The 16,441-nt window shown below is 41.1% G+C and overlaps 1 protein-coding gene across 1 annotated transcript in view; it reads left to right on the top strand.

Moving 5' to 3' along the window:
- nmd3 (NMD3 ribosome export adaptor) overlaps positions 1 to 16,441 on the top strand; it is a 50,115-nt gene that overhangs the window by 15,348 nt on the left and 18,326 nt on the right. Inside the window, exons 8-11 of the mRNA XM_067995370.1 lie at positions 4,688 to 4,766; positions 10,027 to 10,123; positions 11,013 to 11,130; positions 14,898 to 15,043. Coding sequence (XP_067851471.1) covers positions 4,688 to 4,766; positions 10,027 to 10,123; positions 11,013 to 11,130; positions 14,898 to 15,043 — 440 coding nt within the window. The remainder of the gene's footprint in view (positions 1 to 4,687; positions 4,767 to 10,026; positions 10,124 to 11,012; positions 11,131 to 14,897; positions 15,044 to 16,441) is intronic.

Below are 16,441 nucleotides of genomic sequence, written 5' to 3'. Positions count from 1 at the left end.
TTGGGCAGGGCAGCCTTGAGGAAGAGTTTATTGAGTATATTAGGGATGGATTTCTTGAGCAGTATGTAACTAATCCTACAAGGGAGCAAGCAACCTTGGACCTGGTCCTGTGTAATGAGCCAGGATTAATTAATTAATGTCCTAGTTAAGGATCTCCTTGGAATGAGTGACCATAACATAGTTAAATTCCATATCCAAGTAGAGGGTGAGAAGGTTGGTTCTCAAACAAGCGTACTGAGCTTGAATAAAGGAGACTATGATGGTATGAGAGCGGAATTGATTAAAGTGGACTGGGAAAATAGATTAAAGGGTAAGGTGGTACATGAGCAGTGGTGTTCATTCAAGGAGTTATTTTACAACTTTCAAAAAATATATATTCCACTGAGGAAAAAAGGGTGTAAAAGAAATGACAGCCATCCGTGGCTAAGTAAAGAAATTAAGGATAGTATCCGACTAAAAACAAGGACATATAAGGTAGCCAAACTTAGTGGGAGGATAGAAGATTGGGAAGTCTTCAAAAGACAGCAAAAAGTAACTAAAGAATTGATTAAGAAAGGGAAGATAGACTTTGAAAATAGATTAGCAAAAAATATAAAAAATAGCAAGAGTTTCTGTAGTTATATAAAAAGAAAAAGGGTGGCTAAGGCAAACGTAGGTCCCTTAGAGGATGAGACCGGAAATTAATGGTGGGAAACATGGAGATGGCAAAAATGCTGAACAAATATTTTGTTTCAGTCTTTACGGTAGAGGACACTAAGAATATCCCAACACTGGACAAACAGGGAGCTCTCTGGTGGGGGGGGGGGGGTGGGGGAGGAGCTTAATACGATTAAAATCACTAAGGAATTGGTACTCAGTAAATTAATGGGACTCAAGGCGGATAAATCCCCTGGACCTGATGGCTTACATCCCATGGTCTTGAGGGACGTGGCAGTAGGGATTGTGGATGCTTTGGTAATAATTTTGCAAAATTCTCTGGACTCGGCAAAGGTCCCGGCAGATTGGAAAACTGCTAATGTAACACCCTTATTTAAAAAGGGTAGTAGGCAGAAGGCTGGAAATTATAGACCAGTTAGCCTAACATCTGTGGTGGGTAAAATTTTGGAGTCTATTATTAAGGAGACAGTAGCAGAACATTTGGATAAGCATAATTTAATTGGACAAAGTCAGCATGGCTTTACGAAGGGGGAAGTCATGTCTGACAAATTTGCTTGAGTTCTTTGAGGACATAACGTGCAGGGTGGATAAATGGGAACCAGTGGACGTAGTGTATTTAGACTTCCAGAAGGCATTCGACAAGGTGCCACATAAAAGATTATTGCTCAAGATAAAGAATCACTGGATTGGGGGTAATATTCTGGCATGGGTGGAGGATTGGTTATCTAACAGGAAGCAGAGAGTTGGGATAAATGGTTCATTGTCGGACTGGCAACCAGTAGCCAGTGGTGTTCCGCAGGGGTCGGTGCTGGGTCCCCAACTCTTTACAATCTATATTAACGATTTGGAGGAGGGGACCGAGTGTAACATATCAAAGTTTGCAGATGATACAAAGATGGAAGGGAAAGTAGAGAGTGAGGAGGAGGACATAAAAAACCTACAAGGGGATATAGACAAGCTGGGTGAGTGGGTGCAGATTTGGCAGATGCAATACAATATTGGAAAATGTGAGGTTATGCACTTTGGCAGGAAAAAGCAGAGAGCAAGTTATTATCTTAATGGCGAGAAACTGGAAAGTACTGCAGTTCAAAAGGATCTGGGGGTCCTACTGCAAGAAAATCAAAGTTAGTATGCAGGTGCAGCAGGTGATCAAGAAGGCCAACGGAATGTTGGCTTTTATTGCTAGGGGGATAGAATATAAAAACAGGGAGGTATTGCTGCAGTTATATAAGGTATTGGTGAGACCGCACCTGGAATACTGCATACAGTTTTGGTGTCCATACTTAAGAAAAGACCTACTTGCTCTCGAGGCAGTACAAAGAAGGTTCACTCGGTTAATTCCGGGGATGAGGGGGCGGACGTATGAGGAGAGGTTGAGTAGATTGGGACTCTACTCATTGGAGTTCAGAAGAATGAGAGGCGATCTTATTGAAACATATAAGATTGTGAAGGGGCTTGATCGAGTGGATGCGGTAAGGATGTTCCCAAGGATGGGTGAAACTAGAACGAGGGGGCATAATCTTAGAATAAGGGGCTGCTCTTTGAAAACTGAGATGAGGAGAAACCTCTTCACTCAGAGGGTAGTAGGTCTGTGGAATTTGCTGCCCCAGGAAGCTGTGGAAGCTACATCATTAAATAAATTTAAAACAGAAGTACAGTTTCCTAGAAGTAAAGGGAATTAGGGGTTACGGGGAGCGGGCAGGAAATTGGACATGAATTTAGATTTGAGGTTAGGATCAGATCAGCCATGGTCTTATTGAATGGCGGAGCAGGCTCGAGGGGCCGATTGGCCTACTCCTGCTCCTATTTCTTATGTTCTTATGGAACCCAAACTGAGGATCGGTGAGCAGGTTATTGGTGAGTAAGTGGCGCTTGATAGCATTGTCGACGACACCTTCCATCACTTTGCTGATGATTGAGTGGACTGACGCGGCGGTAATTGGCCGGATTGGATTTGTCCTGCTTTTTGTGGACAGGGCATACCTGGGCAATTTTCCACATTGTCAGGTAGATGCCAGTGTTGTAGCTGTACTGGAACAGCTTGGCGAGAGGTGCAGTTAGTTTTGGCGCACAAGTCTTCAGCACCACGGGGCCCATAGCCTTTGCTGTATCCAGTACACTCAGCCGTTTCTTGATATCACGTGGAGTGAATCGAATTGGCTGAAGACTGGCTTCTGTGATGGTGGGGATATCGGGAGGAGGCCGAGATGGATCATCCACTCGGCACTTCTAGCTGAAGATGGTTGCAAACGCTTCAGCCTTGTCTTTTGCAATCACGTGCTGGGCTCCGCCATCATTGAGGATGGGGATGTTTACAGAGCCTCTTCCTCCCGTTCGTTGTTTAATTGTCCACCACCATTCACGACTGGATGTGTCATGACTGTAGAGTTTTGATCTGATCCGTTGGTTGCGGAATCGCTTAGCTCTGTCTATAGCATGTTGCTTCCGCTGTTTAGCATGCATATAGTCCTGAGTTGTAGCTTCACAAGGTTGGCATCTCATTTTTAGGTATGCCTGGTGCTGCACCTGGCATGTTCTTCTACACTCCTCATTGAACCAGGGTTGATCCCCTGGCTTGTTGGTAATGGTAGAGTGAGGAATATGCCGGGCCATGAGGTTACAGATTGTGCTGGAATACAATTCTGCTGCTGATGGCCCACAGCAGCTCATGGATGCCCAGTCTTGAGCTGCTAGATCTGTTCTGAATCTATCCCATTTAGCATGTTGATAGTGCCACACAACATGTTGGATGGTATCCTCAGTGCGAAGACGGGACTTCGTCTCCACAAGGACTGTGCGTTGGTCACTCCTACCAATACTGTCATGGCCAGATGCATTTGCGACAGGTTGATTGGTGAGGACGAGGTCAAGTAAGTTTTTCCCTCGTGTTGGTTCGCTCACCATCTGCCGCAGGCCCGCTCTGGCAGCTCTGTCCTTCAGGACTCGGCCAGCTCGGTCAGTAATGGTGCTACCGAGCCACTCTTGGTGATGGACATTGAAGTCCCCCACCCAGAGTACATTCTGTGCCCATGCTACCCTCAGTGCTTCCTCCAAGTGATGTTCAACATGGAGGAGGACTGATTCATCAGCTGAGGGAGGGTGGTAGGTGGTAATCAGTAGGAGATTTCCTTGCCCATGTTTGACCTGATGCCATGAGATTTCATGGGGTCCAGAGTCAATGTTGAGGACTCCCATGGCCACACCCTCCTGACTGTATATCACTGTACCGTCACCTCTGGTTTGTCTGTCCTGCCGGTGGGACAGGACGTACCCAGGGACGGTGATGATAGAGTGTTCAGTCCGACCTACTCCCCACCCCCCCCCCCCCCCCCCCACCATGCCAAAGGTTTTAGAAAACAGGAAACTGAATTGTAGAAAATTATACTGAAAGCTACTTTTCGCCTATATACATAAGAATTCATAGCTTCTCCTGAGAACAGTTAGTAAAGGCAATATATAACAGCCATACAGAGCTGAAAGTCCCAGGATGAATTTCCAGTCTATCTTGAGTTAGCTGATCTCAACCAGAAGAGCAATGGATGGCAAAAAAAAACAGTTTGGATTCCCATCACTAATCAATAGCCGCCGGTCCCTGCTGGAAAGCATACAGGCATGAACTTTGGGAAATATGGTTTAGGGCTCAGTTCTGATGCCCTCCATGGTCAAATAACCTATCAAAACCAACAAGATTTAAACTAATGTAAATTTCAACAGGCTTGGTATTACATGAAATTGGAGTTTAGGGGAGATGCAGTTTGGAAGTAACTGGAAAGTCAAAGGCATGCTTTATGCTAATTAAAATTTACTTTAGCAATCTACTATTTGATTTTGGATGAACAGTCTTCTGCTTTTAACATTTGTATATATTTGAAAGATAAATTTGAGCCATCTATAAGGTATAAGTTTTGGGAAAAGCAGTGCAGGGTTTTGACGTGTCTCTTTGTTCATGCATATCCGCTTATTTTGAGATTTTGAATGATTTACAATAACCAAAAGTTTAGCTTCAGCATTGACCGAATTTTGTTTTTAGATGGTCTGGATTTCTATTACGGTTCCAAGCAACATGCCCAGAAGATGGTGGACTTCCTGCAGTGTACAGTTCCTTGCAAGTAGGTATAGACCACAGGCAAAACTAAGCAACAAGTGTGAGGGATATATGTGGTATTAGAAGGCTTCTGTGCTCATTCAGATTTGTTTTTTTTTTTAAATTGACATGCTATTTACTATCAAGAATATCCCTCATTGTCTATTCTACATTCTTTTTCAAAAAAGTCATCCACCACTAACTCCACTTACAGTTTAAGAGTACAAAACAGATTTTTTTTTAATGATGGAGAGAGGGGGGGGGGGATGGTGTGGGAGGAGGTGGCATGGGCCAGTGATGACTTGTTCTTTTTGCTGTAATTTACACCAGTATGTACATTTGGCAAGCTTTTTTTAAAATTGTTATCTACAAAAGCTTTTTTTACGATGCTACCTTAGGAACATAGGAGCCATTGGCGGCCGAGCCTTCAGCTGCGTAGGCCCTAAGCTCTGGAATTCCCTTCCTAAACCTCTCTGCCTGTCGACACCTCTCTCCTCCTTAAGACCCTCCTTAAAACCTATGTCTTTGACCAAGCTTTTGGTCACCTGTCCTAACATCTCCTTCTGTGGCTTGGTGTTAAATTTTGTTTGTAATGCTCCTGTGAAGAAACTTGGGACGTTTTAATACATTAAAGGTGCTGCACGTTGTTGTTACACGGCAGTTCTACCTGGCTAAGAAGTTTAAGTCTACTGATCGACCTGGAGTCAAAGCTCTAATGGTCTCTCCTTTTAAAGGGAAACCTTTGGAGAATTTGGAAGTTTTTAAACACCAGCAGAACCTTGAAGCCATCCCTGGCATAAGATAGTTTTGGCATATCACTAGAGGAAGGCAGGGTCATTTCTGAGGGGAAAAAGCAGACCTTCGCATATGGGTTCTAGCATTTCTTTTGACTTCTGTGTTCATCAAGGTGAAGGATGTTGGTGCTGGGGATTGGAACATTTTTCCCCTTAAGATACCTGGTGTTAGCCTCAAGCACTCCCAGATCAGGTATAACATGGTTGGTGCTTTCCACTCTGCTCCAACAATGTTTCTTGGCAACTTCTGCAATGTTTTACCTTTTTCCATCTTCAGCGTTATGTCTTCTGAGTGTCAATTTTGTACTGTAGGCCCATGCCCACTAAAAGAATTGGATTGAGACTGCCTAAATTTACATTATATAAGACTCTTATGGCCAGCAGAGAGAAGATCTTCATCAAAGCAGTCAAGTGGTCAATCTCAACAGTATCAATCTTCCGGGAAGCAAAGTTACCACCTGCATTTCTTATTTTCATTTCAAGGAGCATTCATTTGTCTGTTACTACATTTCTTGTGTGGAATGTTGTATGGAAATCCTGTCTGTCATAATCACTTTCTGTGTAGTACAGTAGGAAAAAAAATAGGAGGAGAGCAAATTAGTACACATCAAATTTGTTTTTAAATAGCCTGTATTTAGAGACTGGCCAATTGTGTGATTTAGAAGCATGATTCGCATCTGTTGTAGCATTCTTTCTTTCTTCCCCCTTTGCTCCAATAGTGAAAAATAGTTGGCTTCCGTTACAATTACTAAGATATGCTAGATTTCTCATTGTTGAAGACAGCTGCATCGTTGTGGTACTCATCTTTGGCAATATTTTACTGGTCTTTCACATTCATTTGATTTAGTTTAGTAGAATTTTAATTCACTTGTTGGGTTCCAGCCCAGATCAGCTCATTTTCAGGTATTACTGGGGTTTTTGTGATCATTGCTGCTCAGCCTTGGGCATTTTGTAATCTTACCTGGAGTAGAAATCGGAGTTACAGTGTGCACAATTAGTTATTTGTCTAATTACTTATCTTCCAGAAATCATTTAGCATGAAATGTTACTTATAAAAGATGGCTCTATTTTGACCTATTGCAAACCAAGGGCTTATATCTAGTTATTCATAGTTATGTTTTGCATCTTTCCTGCATAGGTTTTCTTTCTTTATCCATTTTAAATGGTACTAGACCTTTCACTGTAAATGTCATTGTCAGAAGGTGGTGGCTTTTATGTTATACAAAATATTTACATCAGTGATTTTAGAAAGATGCTTGTGAATCTGGTTTGAGTAACAATGGCTAGTCCTTATGGGCTTTCATGCATTCTATTATTGCTTTATTTTTCTGCTAATATAGTCATTGTGCAATTAATTAAACTGAACTTGGATTCTTTATCATTGGAAAAATTGTTGAAGTGGATTCAATTTTTAAAGCCAATTGTATTAACTTTGCAACAATTTCACTATGCTGAAATGGAATGAAGGCTAACTGCAGTAATTGCTTGGGTAACAATACATTTTTCACTAAGTTTAGAATTTTTGCACATTCTCCCATTAATTATTTTTCAAATGGCTTTGTTACATTGGTAAAGACTGGAGTATTTAAGAAGACATCTTTATTGAATACATCTTGGGTTTTTTTTCATAATCCCTCCTCCAAATTTCTTTTTTTCCTGCATGCATACCTTTTTCATTCACATGCTTCCCTATGATCGTTAGATAGTAGCTCAGCTACAGTGAAACTTATGATTAAACACGCAAGTGCAATAAGAGATATTTGTTCATTTCAATTCCACTACTGACAAGGCAGAAAGACTTGAGAGGTTCAAAGATTTTTTTTTTTGTCCATCAGTAGAATATTGAATAGAACTATAAACTGCATATGTCCACATATAAGGCATGGCATTATGTCATTCCTGGATGGTTAAAGTAGAAGGTATTGTCAAATGTGAGCATTAAGTTGAAGAAAAGACTGGTGCTGTACAAAGTGGAGGTTGAGTAACTCGTAAGCAGCAAATCAAACTGCCCCAACCTCATGCCCACTGGTAACCTCATCAATGGCCCTGATCTTTGCTTCCTCAAGTCCAAGGGGGCAGATTTGAGTATATCTGGTACGCAGCTGGTTTTATCATGCATCACCAGATCTGGCTGGACCATAACAAATGCTTTCGGGCATCGCTCTCATGTGCATAAACCGCCCACAACTTGAAGATTATCATTAGCAGCAAATTTAACCCCTGGCTTCTTTTCACCGCCCCCCCCACCCCATCCTCAAATGAAGCATTTCTTTAAACGTCTCTCCCCTGCCCCCCTCCATCCTCCATGCTTCTGCTGCTTTCCCCACTTCCCATCGGCCCTCGTGTCCTCCGAGATAACCCACCCTTGACTCTTGCAAATCACTGGCCCATCTTCAATCTCCCTTTCCTTTCCAAACTCCTCGCCCCTGTTGTCGCCTTCCAAATCCGTGCCCATCTTTCCCGTAATTCCTTGTTTGAATCTCTCCAGTCAGGATTCTGCCCTGCCATTGGCCTCAAAACTGCTCTTACCAAAGTCACAAATAACATTCTGTGTGACTGCATGTTGCTCTGTGGCAACATCATCGCAGACATGGAGTCAGCTTCCACATGTATGATATCCAGTCGTGGATGAGCCGCAGTTTCCTTCAGTTAAATATTGGAAAGACTTAGCCATTGTCTTCAGTCCCCGCTATAAACTCTGTACCCTTGCCAACGATGCTAACGATTCCATCATCTTCCTGACCATTGTCTCAGGCTGAAGCAGACTGTTCGCAATCTGTATCCTATTCAATTCTGAGCTTCCAACCATAAATCCTTTAGGGAAGTAAACCTGCAGTTCTTCCTTGGTCTAGCCTATATATGACTCCAGTCCCACACTAACGTGGTTGACTCTTAATTGCACTCTGAAATGGCCTCGCAAACCACTAAGTTGTGGGTTAAAACAATTACAAAAAAATAACAAGAATAAAACCAGACAGACCACTCAGCTGCGACCTAGACATCGGATCAGCACATGATGAAAACATACCCAGCCCAGTCAACCCTGCAAAGTCCTTCTCTCTAATATCTGGGGACTAATGTCAAAGTTGGGAGAGCTGCCTCACAAACTAGTCAAGCAACAGCCTGGCATAATCATATTCACAGAATCGTACCTCTCACCCAACGTCCCGGACTTCTGCATCATCATCCCTGGTATGTCCTGCTCCAGTGCCAGGATAAACCCACCAGAGGTGGGGTCACAGTGATATACATTTGGGAGGGGACAGTGGCTCTGGGAGTCTTCAACATTGACTCCGGTCCCCATAAAGTCTCATGGCTTCAGGCCCAACATGGACAAGGAAACCTCCTGCTGATTACCACGTACTGCCCATTCTCCGCTGATGAATCAGTACTTTTCCATGTTGATCACCACTTGGAGAAAGTACTAGGATAGCAATAGCTCAGAATTCAGGAGAAACTTCTTTACCCAGAATGTGGAAATCACTACCTCAAGGAGAAGGTGAAGCGACAAGCATAATTTCATTTAAGGGGAAGCTAGATAAACACATGAGGGGGAAAGGAATAGAAGGCTATGTTGATGGGGTTAGATGAAGAAGGGTGGGAGGAGGCTCATGTGGTGCATAAACACTGGCATGGACATGTTGGGCCAAATGGCCCGATTCTGTGTTGTACATTCTAGGTGGGGGACTTCAATGGTAGTACCACCACTCCAGACTGGCCTTGCGGCAGGTGGTGAGAGAACCAACGGAAGGGAATAACCTACTTGACCTCATCCTTACCGATCTACCTGCTGCAAATGCTTCTGTGTATGACAGCGTTGGTAGGAATAACCACTGCACAGTTCTTGTGGGGATCAAGTCTCGTCTTCACAAATCTGCATCAAAAAGACCGCCTACTGTCACCTCCATAACTTCATCCGGTTTTACCCCTGCCTCAACCCAACTGATGCCGAAACCTTCATCCAGGCCATTGTCACCTCCATACTCAACTATTCTAATGCTCTTCTGGCTGGTCTCCCTCCCTAAACCTCTACCTCCTTCTACAGCTCATGATCACCTCTCCCAATATCTCATTCTTTGGCTTGTAGATTTTTGTCTGATTACACTTCCATGAAACACCGTGGAACATTTTTCTACATTAAAGCCAATATATAAATGTAGATTGTTGTTGTACTTGCCAGTTATACTGGACATATTATGGTGGATCTGCCCTGGATAAAATGGAGTGGGAGACTGGCCACAGCCTTCACTCTTTGTATGCTGACCTTCAGTTCCATTTTATCCAACCCCAGTTTTTTTGGCTGGAAAGTTGAAAAGTTGCCTTATATGCAGATCACTTTATAAGAGAGTGTATGATAGACACTTTTGCTCTAGCCTGTCTCAAGAAGATATTAGTACAATGCATAAGGTGAATTCATTTTCTGCAAAGTACATTTGACTTTTTTTCTGTATCCAAAAACAAACACTTGTAATAGGTATTATGTTTTTGAAGGTACAAGGCATCTCAGCGTCTAATCTCCCATGATGTACACAGTAACAATTACAATTACAAAAGTACATTCTCTGTGGAAATTGTTCCTGTCTGTAAGGTGAGAATTATTTTTTGCTTAAAAACAATGTTTAAGTGTCGCTGCTATGAAAATGTTATGTTTAAGGCACTTCATGGTTTTGTTTAATCTTTCCTATTCCAGTGTGTGGACGCTTCATTTGAGGTGACTCCCAAACAAAACAGCTCATGTAGAGTAGGACTTCCAATTCGTGTAACGTCCCCTCACCAATAAAATTGAACTCTTCATGCTACGCTCTTAAAAATGTGGTTTTGGGATGGAAATAAGTCAGCGAAAGAGCGATGAACACACTTGTGTGCCTGCCATACTGCCCTTAGGCTTGAACATTTTTTGTATTACAAAAAAAACCCTTGAATTTTGTTGGATTGGGTCTTTGTATCTCTAAACATCACAGGCAATCCCATAGTTATGTTTTAACTGTATTAGTTCTATATGATATCACTCTAATAATGCTGTTCCTGATATTTGATTCTTTATTACTATAATATTTCAGCATCAGAGTATATGGGTTGCCTCGTCCAAGTCTGAGACTTTCCAGGACTGTCAGCAGCGTGGGGAATAAATTTCCATAGTTACTGTATTGGTTTCTAGCCACTTGTTAATTCTAAACATGAATTGATTCTATAGCAGTAATCATTCAGTATGGACATTTCACGAGTGCACTGATCATTGATGCCAGCATAAAGACTTAAAGCAGAATTTTGAAAGGGAAGGTAAATAAGACTGAGCTCACATGAACATAATAGTGTACGTTAAAAAAAATGGATTCATTAGTGGTCATAAAGTAGCAGAACATCTAATGGCTCAGTTTTGAACATGAACAATAATGAAGAAATGATCCACCAAACATTTCACAGCAAAGACATTACAAAGACTATACTTTTTAAATCTTTATTTCTCTCTTTTACAGGACAATTTAGTATGCTTGCCACCACGACTAGCACAGAGCCTTGGAAACATGAGTCAGATCTGTGTCTGTGTTCGTGTGACCAGTACTATACACCTCATTGATCCCAACAGCTTGCAGAGTAAGTTTCTACAGCACTTTTGCTTCATATTTGTACTGTATTATTGGCAAATAATTATGTTTTCATTAATATGCTGTCTACAAGGACTAAGTTGGAGGGTTTTTTGATGGTATTTGTTTCCACATTTTAACACTGCAGTAAAATATTCAGTAGGAATACCCTTTGGGTGGTCCGGTGGCCCACTCGACTCAGTTTGCTATTAATCGGTGGTTGGTCATAATTGAATTGACTGCAGACATGGAGGAGTGGTTTTGTAGACTGGCCTGTCCTCATGGATGGGAACGTGTAACCTAGAAATTAGGAAGAGTGAAAGCAATAAAAGGGAGGAAGAGAATTCAAAACTGACTGCTTTAAATGTGTTGTTTGGTTTTGTTCAATAAAAGCATTTTAAGTCCAAGTGAAAATTTTAATAATCACTAGTTGATCTCCTATTACATTGCACATGGGGAATAAAGACTAAATTCAGTTTATAGATCAGAGGAGGATAATTGGACTCTGGCAAGGGAGGAAGGGTGGGGGAAGAGGAGGAGAATAGGGGAAGGTGGACAGGGAGGGGTGGGGACGCATGGCGAAGGAGGGGAGAGAGCGGTTTAAAAGGGGAAAGAGAAGGCAGGGAGCGCCAGAAAACTTGCTCAGCAGGTGGGATGGGCTGTGGTGAGGTAGTCTTCTCTCCCCCAGGCATAATTTTTTTTCTTCTTGGTGGGGAATGGCGTTATGGTAAAGTAGCCTCCCCTCCCCTAGGCTCTGAAGTTTATCAGTGGGGGTGGGGGAGCAAAATTCCTACGGCCTGGCCTGGCATTTTTTAATGTTGGAAAGGAGATTGTTGCAGTCAGGAGAAATATGATGTATTTGGAAACTTAGTGGTACGTTCAGTAACCCTATGTTCTTTTGGGCATTCATTGATCACAACAATGAACTTAAACTTCACTAACCCATCTTTGAATTCATTGAGGCTAAGCTGTTGATGGGAGGAAAGATCTTTCACTGGCAATCCACCTTGATAGAGGGTTGGCGGCTGCAATTTAAATGCTCAATAGAGGTAGGGGGCCACTTAAAAATTAAGCTAGTCTGTGGATTTTAACTTTTTCACAGAAGACATTATAGGTATTTCTTATAACTGAAGAGATGCTGCATACTTTCATATCTACAGGGAACATTGTTTCTCATTAGAGGGCACGCAGTGGCTGCATATGGAATTTCAGTTAGAATTTAAAGGTCAATATTGAGAAGCAGGTTTCTTTTACTCAAGTCAACGTGTACACTCCAGCAGAATTGGCAAATTATGGTTCTAAGCATCTGCAATGCTCCCTTGTGCCATTGCCGCAATGGAGGCTTTGAGAGAATGGTTGAATAAAACGGTCCCTTTAAGAAAACAGAAATTTTAAGGTGTTACATACCTGAAGCTGAAATTATGCTTTCCACCTGATGCTTTGGGGAGTGGGTGCCTTTTGAAGGGGTGGTGTGTGGGTCGTGGGTGCTCCTTTGTCTTGGTAAAAATAGTATGCTAGGCTTCTTGACATCATGATGGGAAGGTTGCCTGTTATTTGGCCCTGTCTGACATAAGCTGCTGAAAATAATCAAATGTTGTAGAGCCACCAGTGCCTGCTACCTGGTCAACAATGCCAAAGCATTTTCACCTAACATCAAAATGACAGGTTTAAAGTGGAAATCAGCTTCACCTACATACATAGTGGAATTACAGATAGGTGCTGATGTTGGATGACTTTTTCCCCCTATAAACAGAACCTGACAGGAATTTTCCAGGCATTTTGAAGTGGAATGGTGTGCCCCACTTACCAATTTTAATATGCAATAGCGATTTTTATATGCACCAAGACCAAGGTGCTTAGTCTAAAATTGCAATGATTACGGTACTTTATAGAGTTGAACCAGGATGTAGCACCAACAATTCATTGATAGTGCCCATCATCCTATAAAGAATTCTGTGGAGGCAGTTTCAAGGTTGTAATCTAACGGAGGGATTCTGACTATCACAAACCGAGAGCGCGACTTGAATACATTATGTAAGTCCACTTTTAATTCCCTGTAAAAACTGAAATTTTGCAGTGCATAATTCAGACTAGTGATGCATAATATCACAGTTGCATTGCAGAGAAGACAGAGTGTTGAAAAACTGTTAATAATTGAAAACAACGCCCACAAAGAGATACAATTTAGAGCTGATTATGACATTTAAGATGCGGAATAGTGACTGATATATTATGTGGACTACTGAGTGATTATGCAGTTAGTACATAATGAGATGGCTCTGGGATTGTCCTGGTATGACTTAGTGCATTTACCCAATGATTTGTGATCTCATCCAGGGCAGCAGTGTGAACATTGCAGTTACCCCTGATGTCTCTGGTCTAGGATAGTTTAAAAACAGCTTTAATTCCCAACCTCTTTCAGTAGCACTTGCTGGAAAGTGTGTGTAGACGTTCATGAAAACAGGACCAAGGTTGGCTCTGATGCCACTACTGTGGTTTTATAACAGGCAGAAACATGGATATTCGCGGGTGAATTATTGTAGGAGTATCCGTGCCCATGGAACTGTATTCTAGCATGCATCACTGCTTCAGGAGAAAACAGGACAAAATGCTGATAAGTAATGAGACATAAAGTGAAATACTGCAGTTGCTGGAAATCTGAAATAAAAACAGAAAATGCTGGAAACACTCAATAGGTCAGGCAGCATCTGTGGGGAGAGACAAGTAGGGTTAACGTTTCAGGTCGATGATCTCATCAGAACCAGGTCAGCGATCTGAAATGTTAACTCTACCATCCTGTCTTGACAGATGCTGCCTGATCTGCTGAGTGCTTTCAGCATTTTCTGACATTTTTGTTAATGCAGACTAGAATTAGAAAATGTGTTTTCCTAGTCATTGAGCAATTGTGTGTTTATCTGATTTACTTCCTTATATTTGTGGGTATATCCTGAATTTTGTTTGTCCATTGCATAATGCCTGTATTGCTATGGTAATGATGCATGATTACATTTATATATGCACATGATGCATTGAATTTGATCTAAAGTGGATTTTTACTGGATGTTAAATTTATTTAAGATGATCTATTTTTGGGTCTAACTGTTAATGAATGCAAGGCTTGTAATTAAATGAATGCACACTTGCATACTGTAGACTTCAGTTGCTGCAATAGAAGGTGCTTATGTCTACTACGGACATTGCTGTGCAATTTTTCCTCACTTCTTCTACTAGGCTTAGAAAAATCTATCTGGGATATGGTGATGTAGAGTATTAAGAGATGTTCATTGTGATTTAAATTTTTGTATAGAACAATGAAGTGAGAATGAATGTTTGTTTTTCTTGTAGATTAACTCTCCCTCCACCCCAATTAAACCATTTTTTAATGCAAGATAATCTACTGTGTAACCTGCTACAGCAAGTAATGACACCTTTTCTTCTGTTGCATGACGCAGGCTACTCTAGGTGAATCTGAACAGTCCACTGTGGGCAGTAGTAAAAGAAACTGAGCAACATGGCTGTAGATATTGAAAACATTAGCTGGCCAAGATAGCGTGTTGCCTGAGCAGCATTCTCTCCCAGTTTGGCATCTGAATCCCTTGGTTGTGTTAACATCCTCTACTCCAAATCAACTGTGCTGGTTATAAGTTTTTAAAGCTAATTTTGTAATTACAGTAGCGGTATTCTTTCAATGTTACAGTAAGAAAGTGAGTGGCACAATAGGTAGGACTACAGTATCCAAGAAGTGTCCTAATTTACCTTTTTTAAAATTACTTGTAGTTGCTGAAATTGATGGCTCTACTTATTGGCGGTACCCCTTTTACAGCCTGTATCAACCTGGGCAGCTGGAGGAATTTATTGTAATGGATATTGACATAGTTGGTGAATGCAAGCGTGTTCCTGGTACAGGCACAAAATCCACCAGAGTAAGTAAACAATATTTGAAGAGGAGTAAAATGTTCTGCTTGGAGTCTAAGGAAACAAAGTGCTTTTGTAGAAAGCAATTTTTGCAAAAATGGAGTTTTCCATATTAATGTCAGAATTATTGAAAAAATAAATAAAAGCGTTCAGGTTCTTCCAATTTAGCAATTGTAAACAATTTTACAACACCAAGTTATAGTCCAGCAATTTTATTTTAAATTCACAAGCTTTCGGAGGCTACCTCCTTCCATCATCCAATTTAGCAGGCATTCTTTCATATTTAGGCATTCATTAGTGCTCTACCATGTTTACATATATTAGATACTTTTTCTCACACGGCTGGTCTTGGGATGATATTAAAAACTTGTGTAAACAACTGTAAATTCAATTATTCAGAGATTTTACCACTCTTAATGGAGTCGAATTAAAAATGTGCAGGTTTCTGTAACACATTGTTTAGTATTTTGGGGCAGCCAGCTTCACAGTAACCAAACAAACCTTTGTTGCAGAGTTAAAACGAGTCTACCTTAAATTCAGTGCATCATATGCATGTGTGTATCTGTTTAACGTCATAAATGCCATGGGATCTGGAATTTAATGTTTTCTGTATTGAATGTGTAGATTTAAAGAAACTGCCTCTTGTATGGCAATGGCTGACTGGGCTGCAATGCTGCTTTTGTATTGGGCATTTCAGTTAAGTACTTGATGTTCTAGAAGTTAAGTAATCATGCAGTACAGAAAAAATGTGTTATAGTATAGAAATGTTTATTAATGTCCGCCTATTAAACCTATAGACCTTTCAGATAGTGAGAGAAAAAGTAAAATGGCCATTTTTTGAAAAAAGAGAGCAATAGAGAAATGGTGAGTCAAATATATTAATGACAAACACATTTATACTGCACTGAAGGTTTCACAATAATGTAAGTAGGAGCCACATATTCATTGCCTGCTCAGAACTGTCTGAAGGTGGGGAATGCAGGACTTTGCACCTAAAATGCATGCAAGGGACATTGATCATCTTCCCATGACCTCAGATTTTTTTTAATGGTTGAAAATAGTTGAGATTTTTTTTCAATCATTAAAATGTGAATGGTGACTTGGTAGGCTACCAGAATTTGTTTTAACTTTTTAAAAGCGTAACTGTTTTTAGTCTGGCTTTGCACTAGTTGCTTTCATTATTACAACTGAGTCCCATCTTTCATGGTGTGAGACTACCTCTTCCAGGTGATTTCTGATACACGATGGCTGAAAACATTTCTTGCAGTTAACTGGCGACTTAACTCAGTTGCTCCAACAGTCAGTAACTCGGAGGAGCCACATCAACTGTAATAGGACAGCAAACTGGGATTAGAAAACAGACAGGCTATCACTGACTTGATTGATATAGCTTGCTGGTTTTAACT

The sequence above is a fragment of the Heptranchias perlo genome, chromosome 13, assembly GCF_035084215.1.
Source record: "Heptranchias perlo isolate sHepPer1 chromosome 13, sHepPer1.hap1, whole genome shotgun sequence".
Taxonomy (NCBI): domain Eukaryota; kingdom Metazoa; phylum Chordata; class Chondrichthyes; order Hexanchiformes; family Hexanchidae; genus Heptranchias; species Heptranchias perlo.
This window is presented reverse-complemented; position numbering and strand designations above follow the sequence as displayed.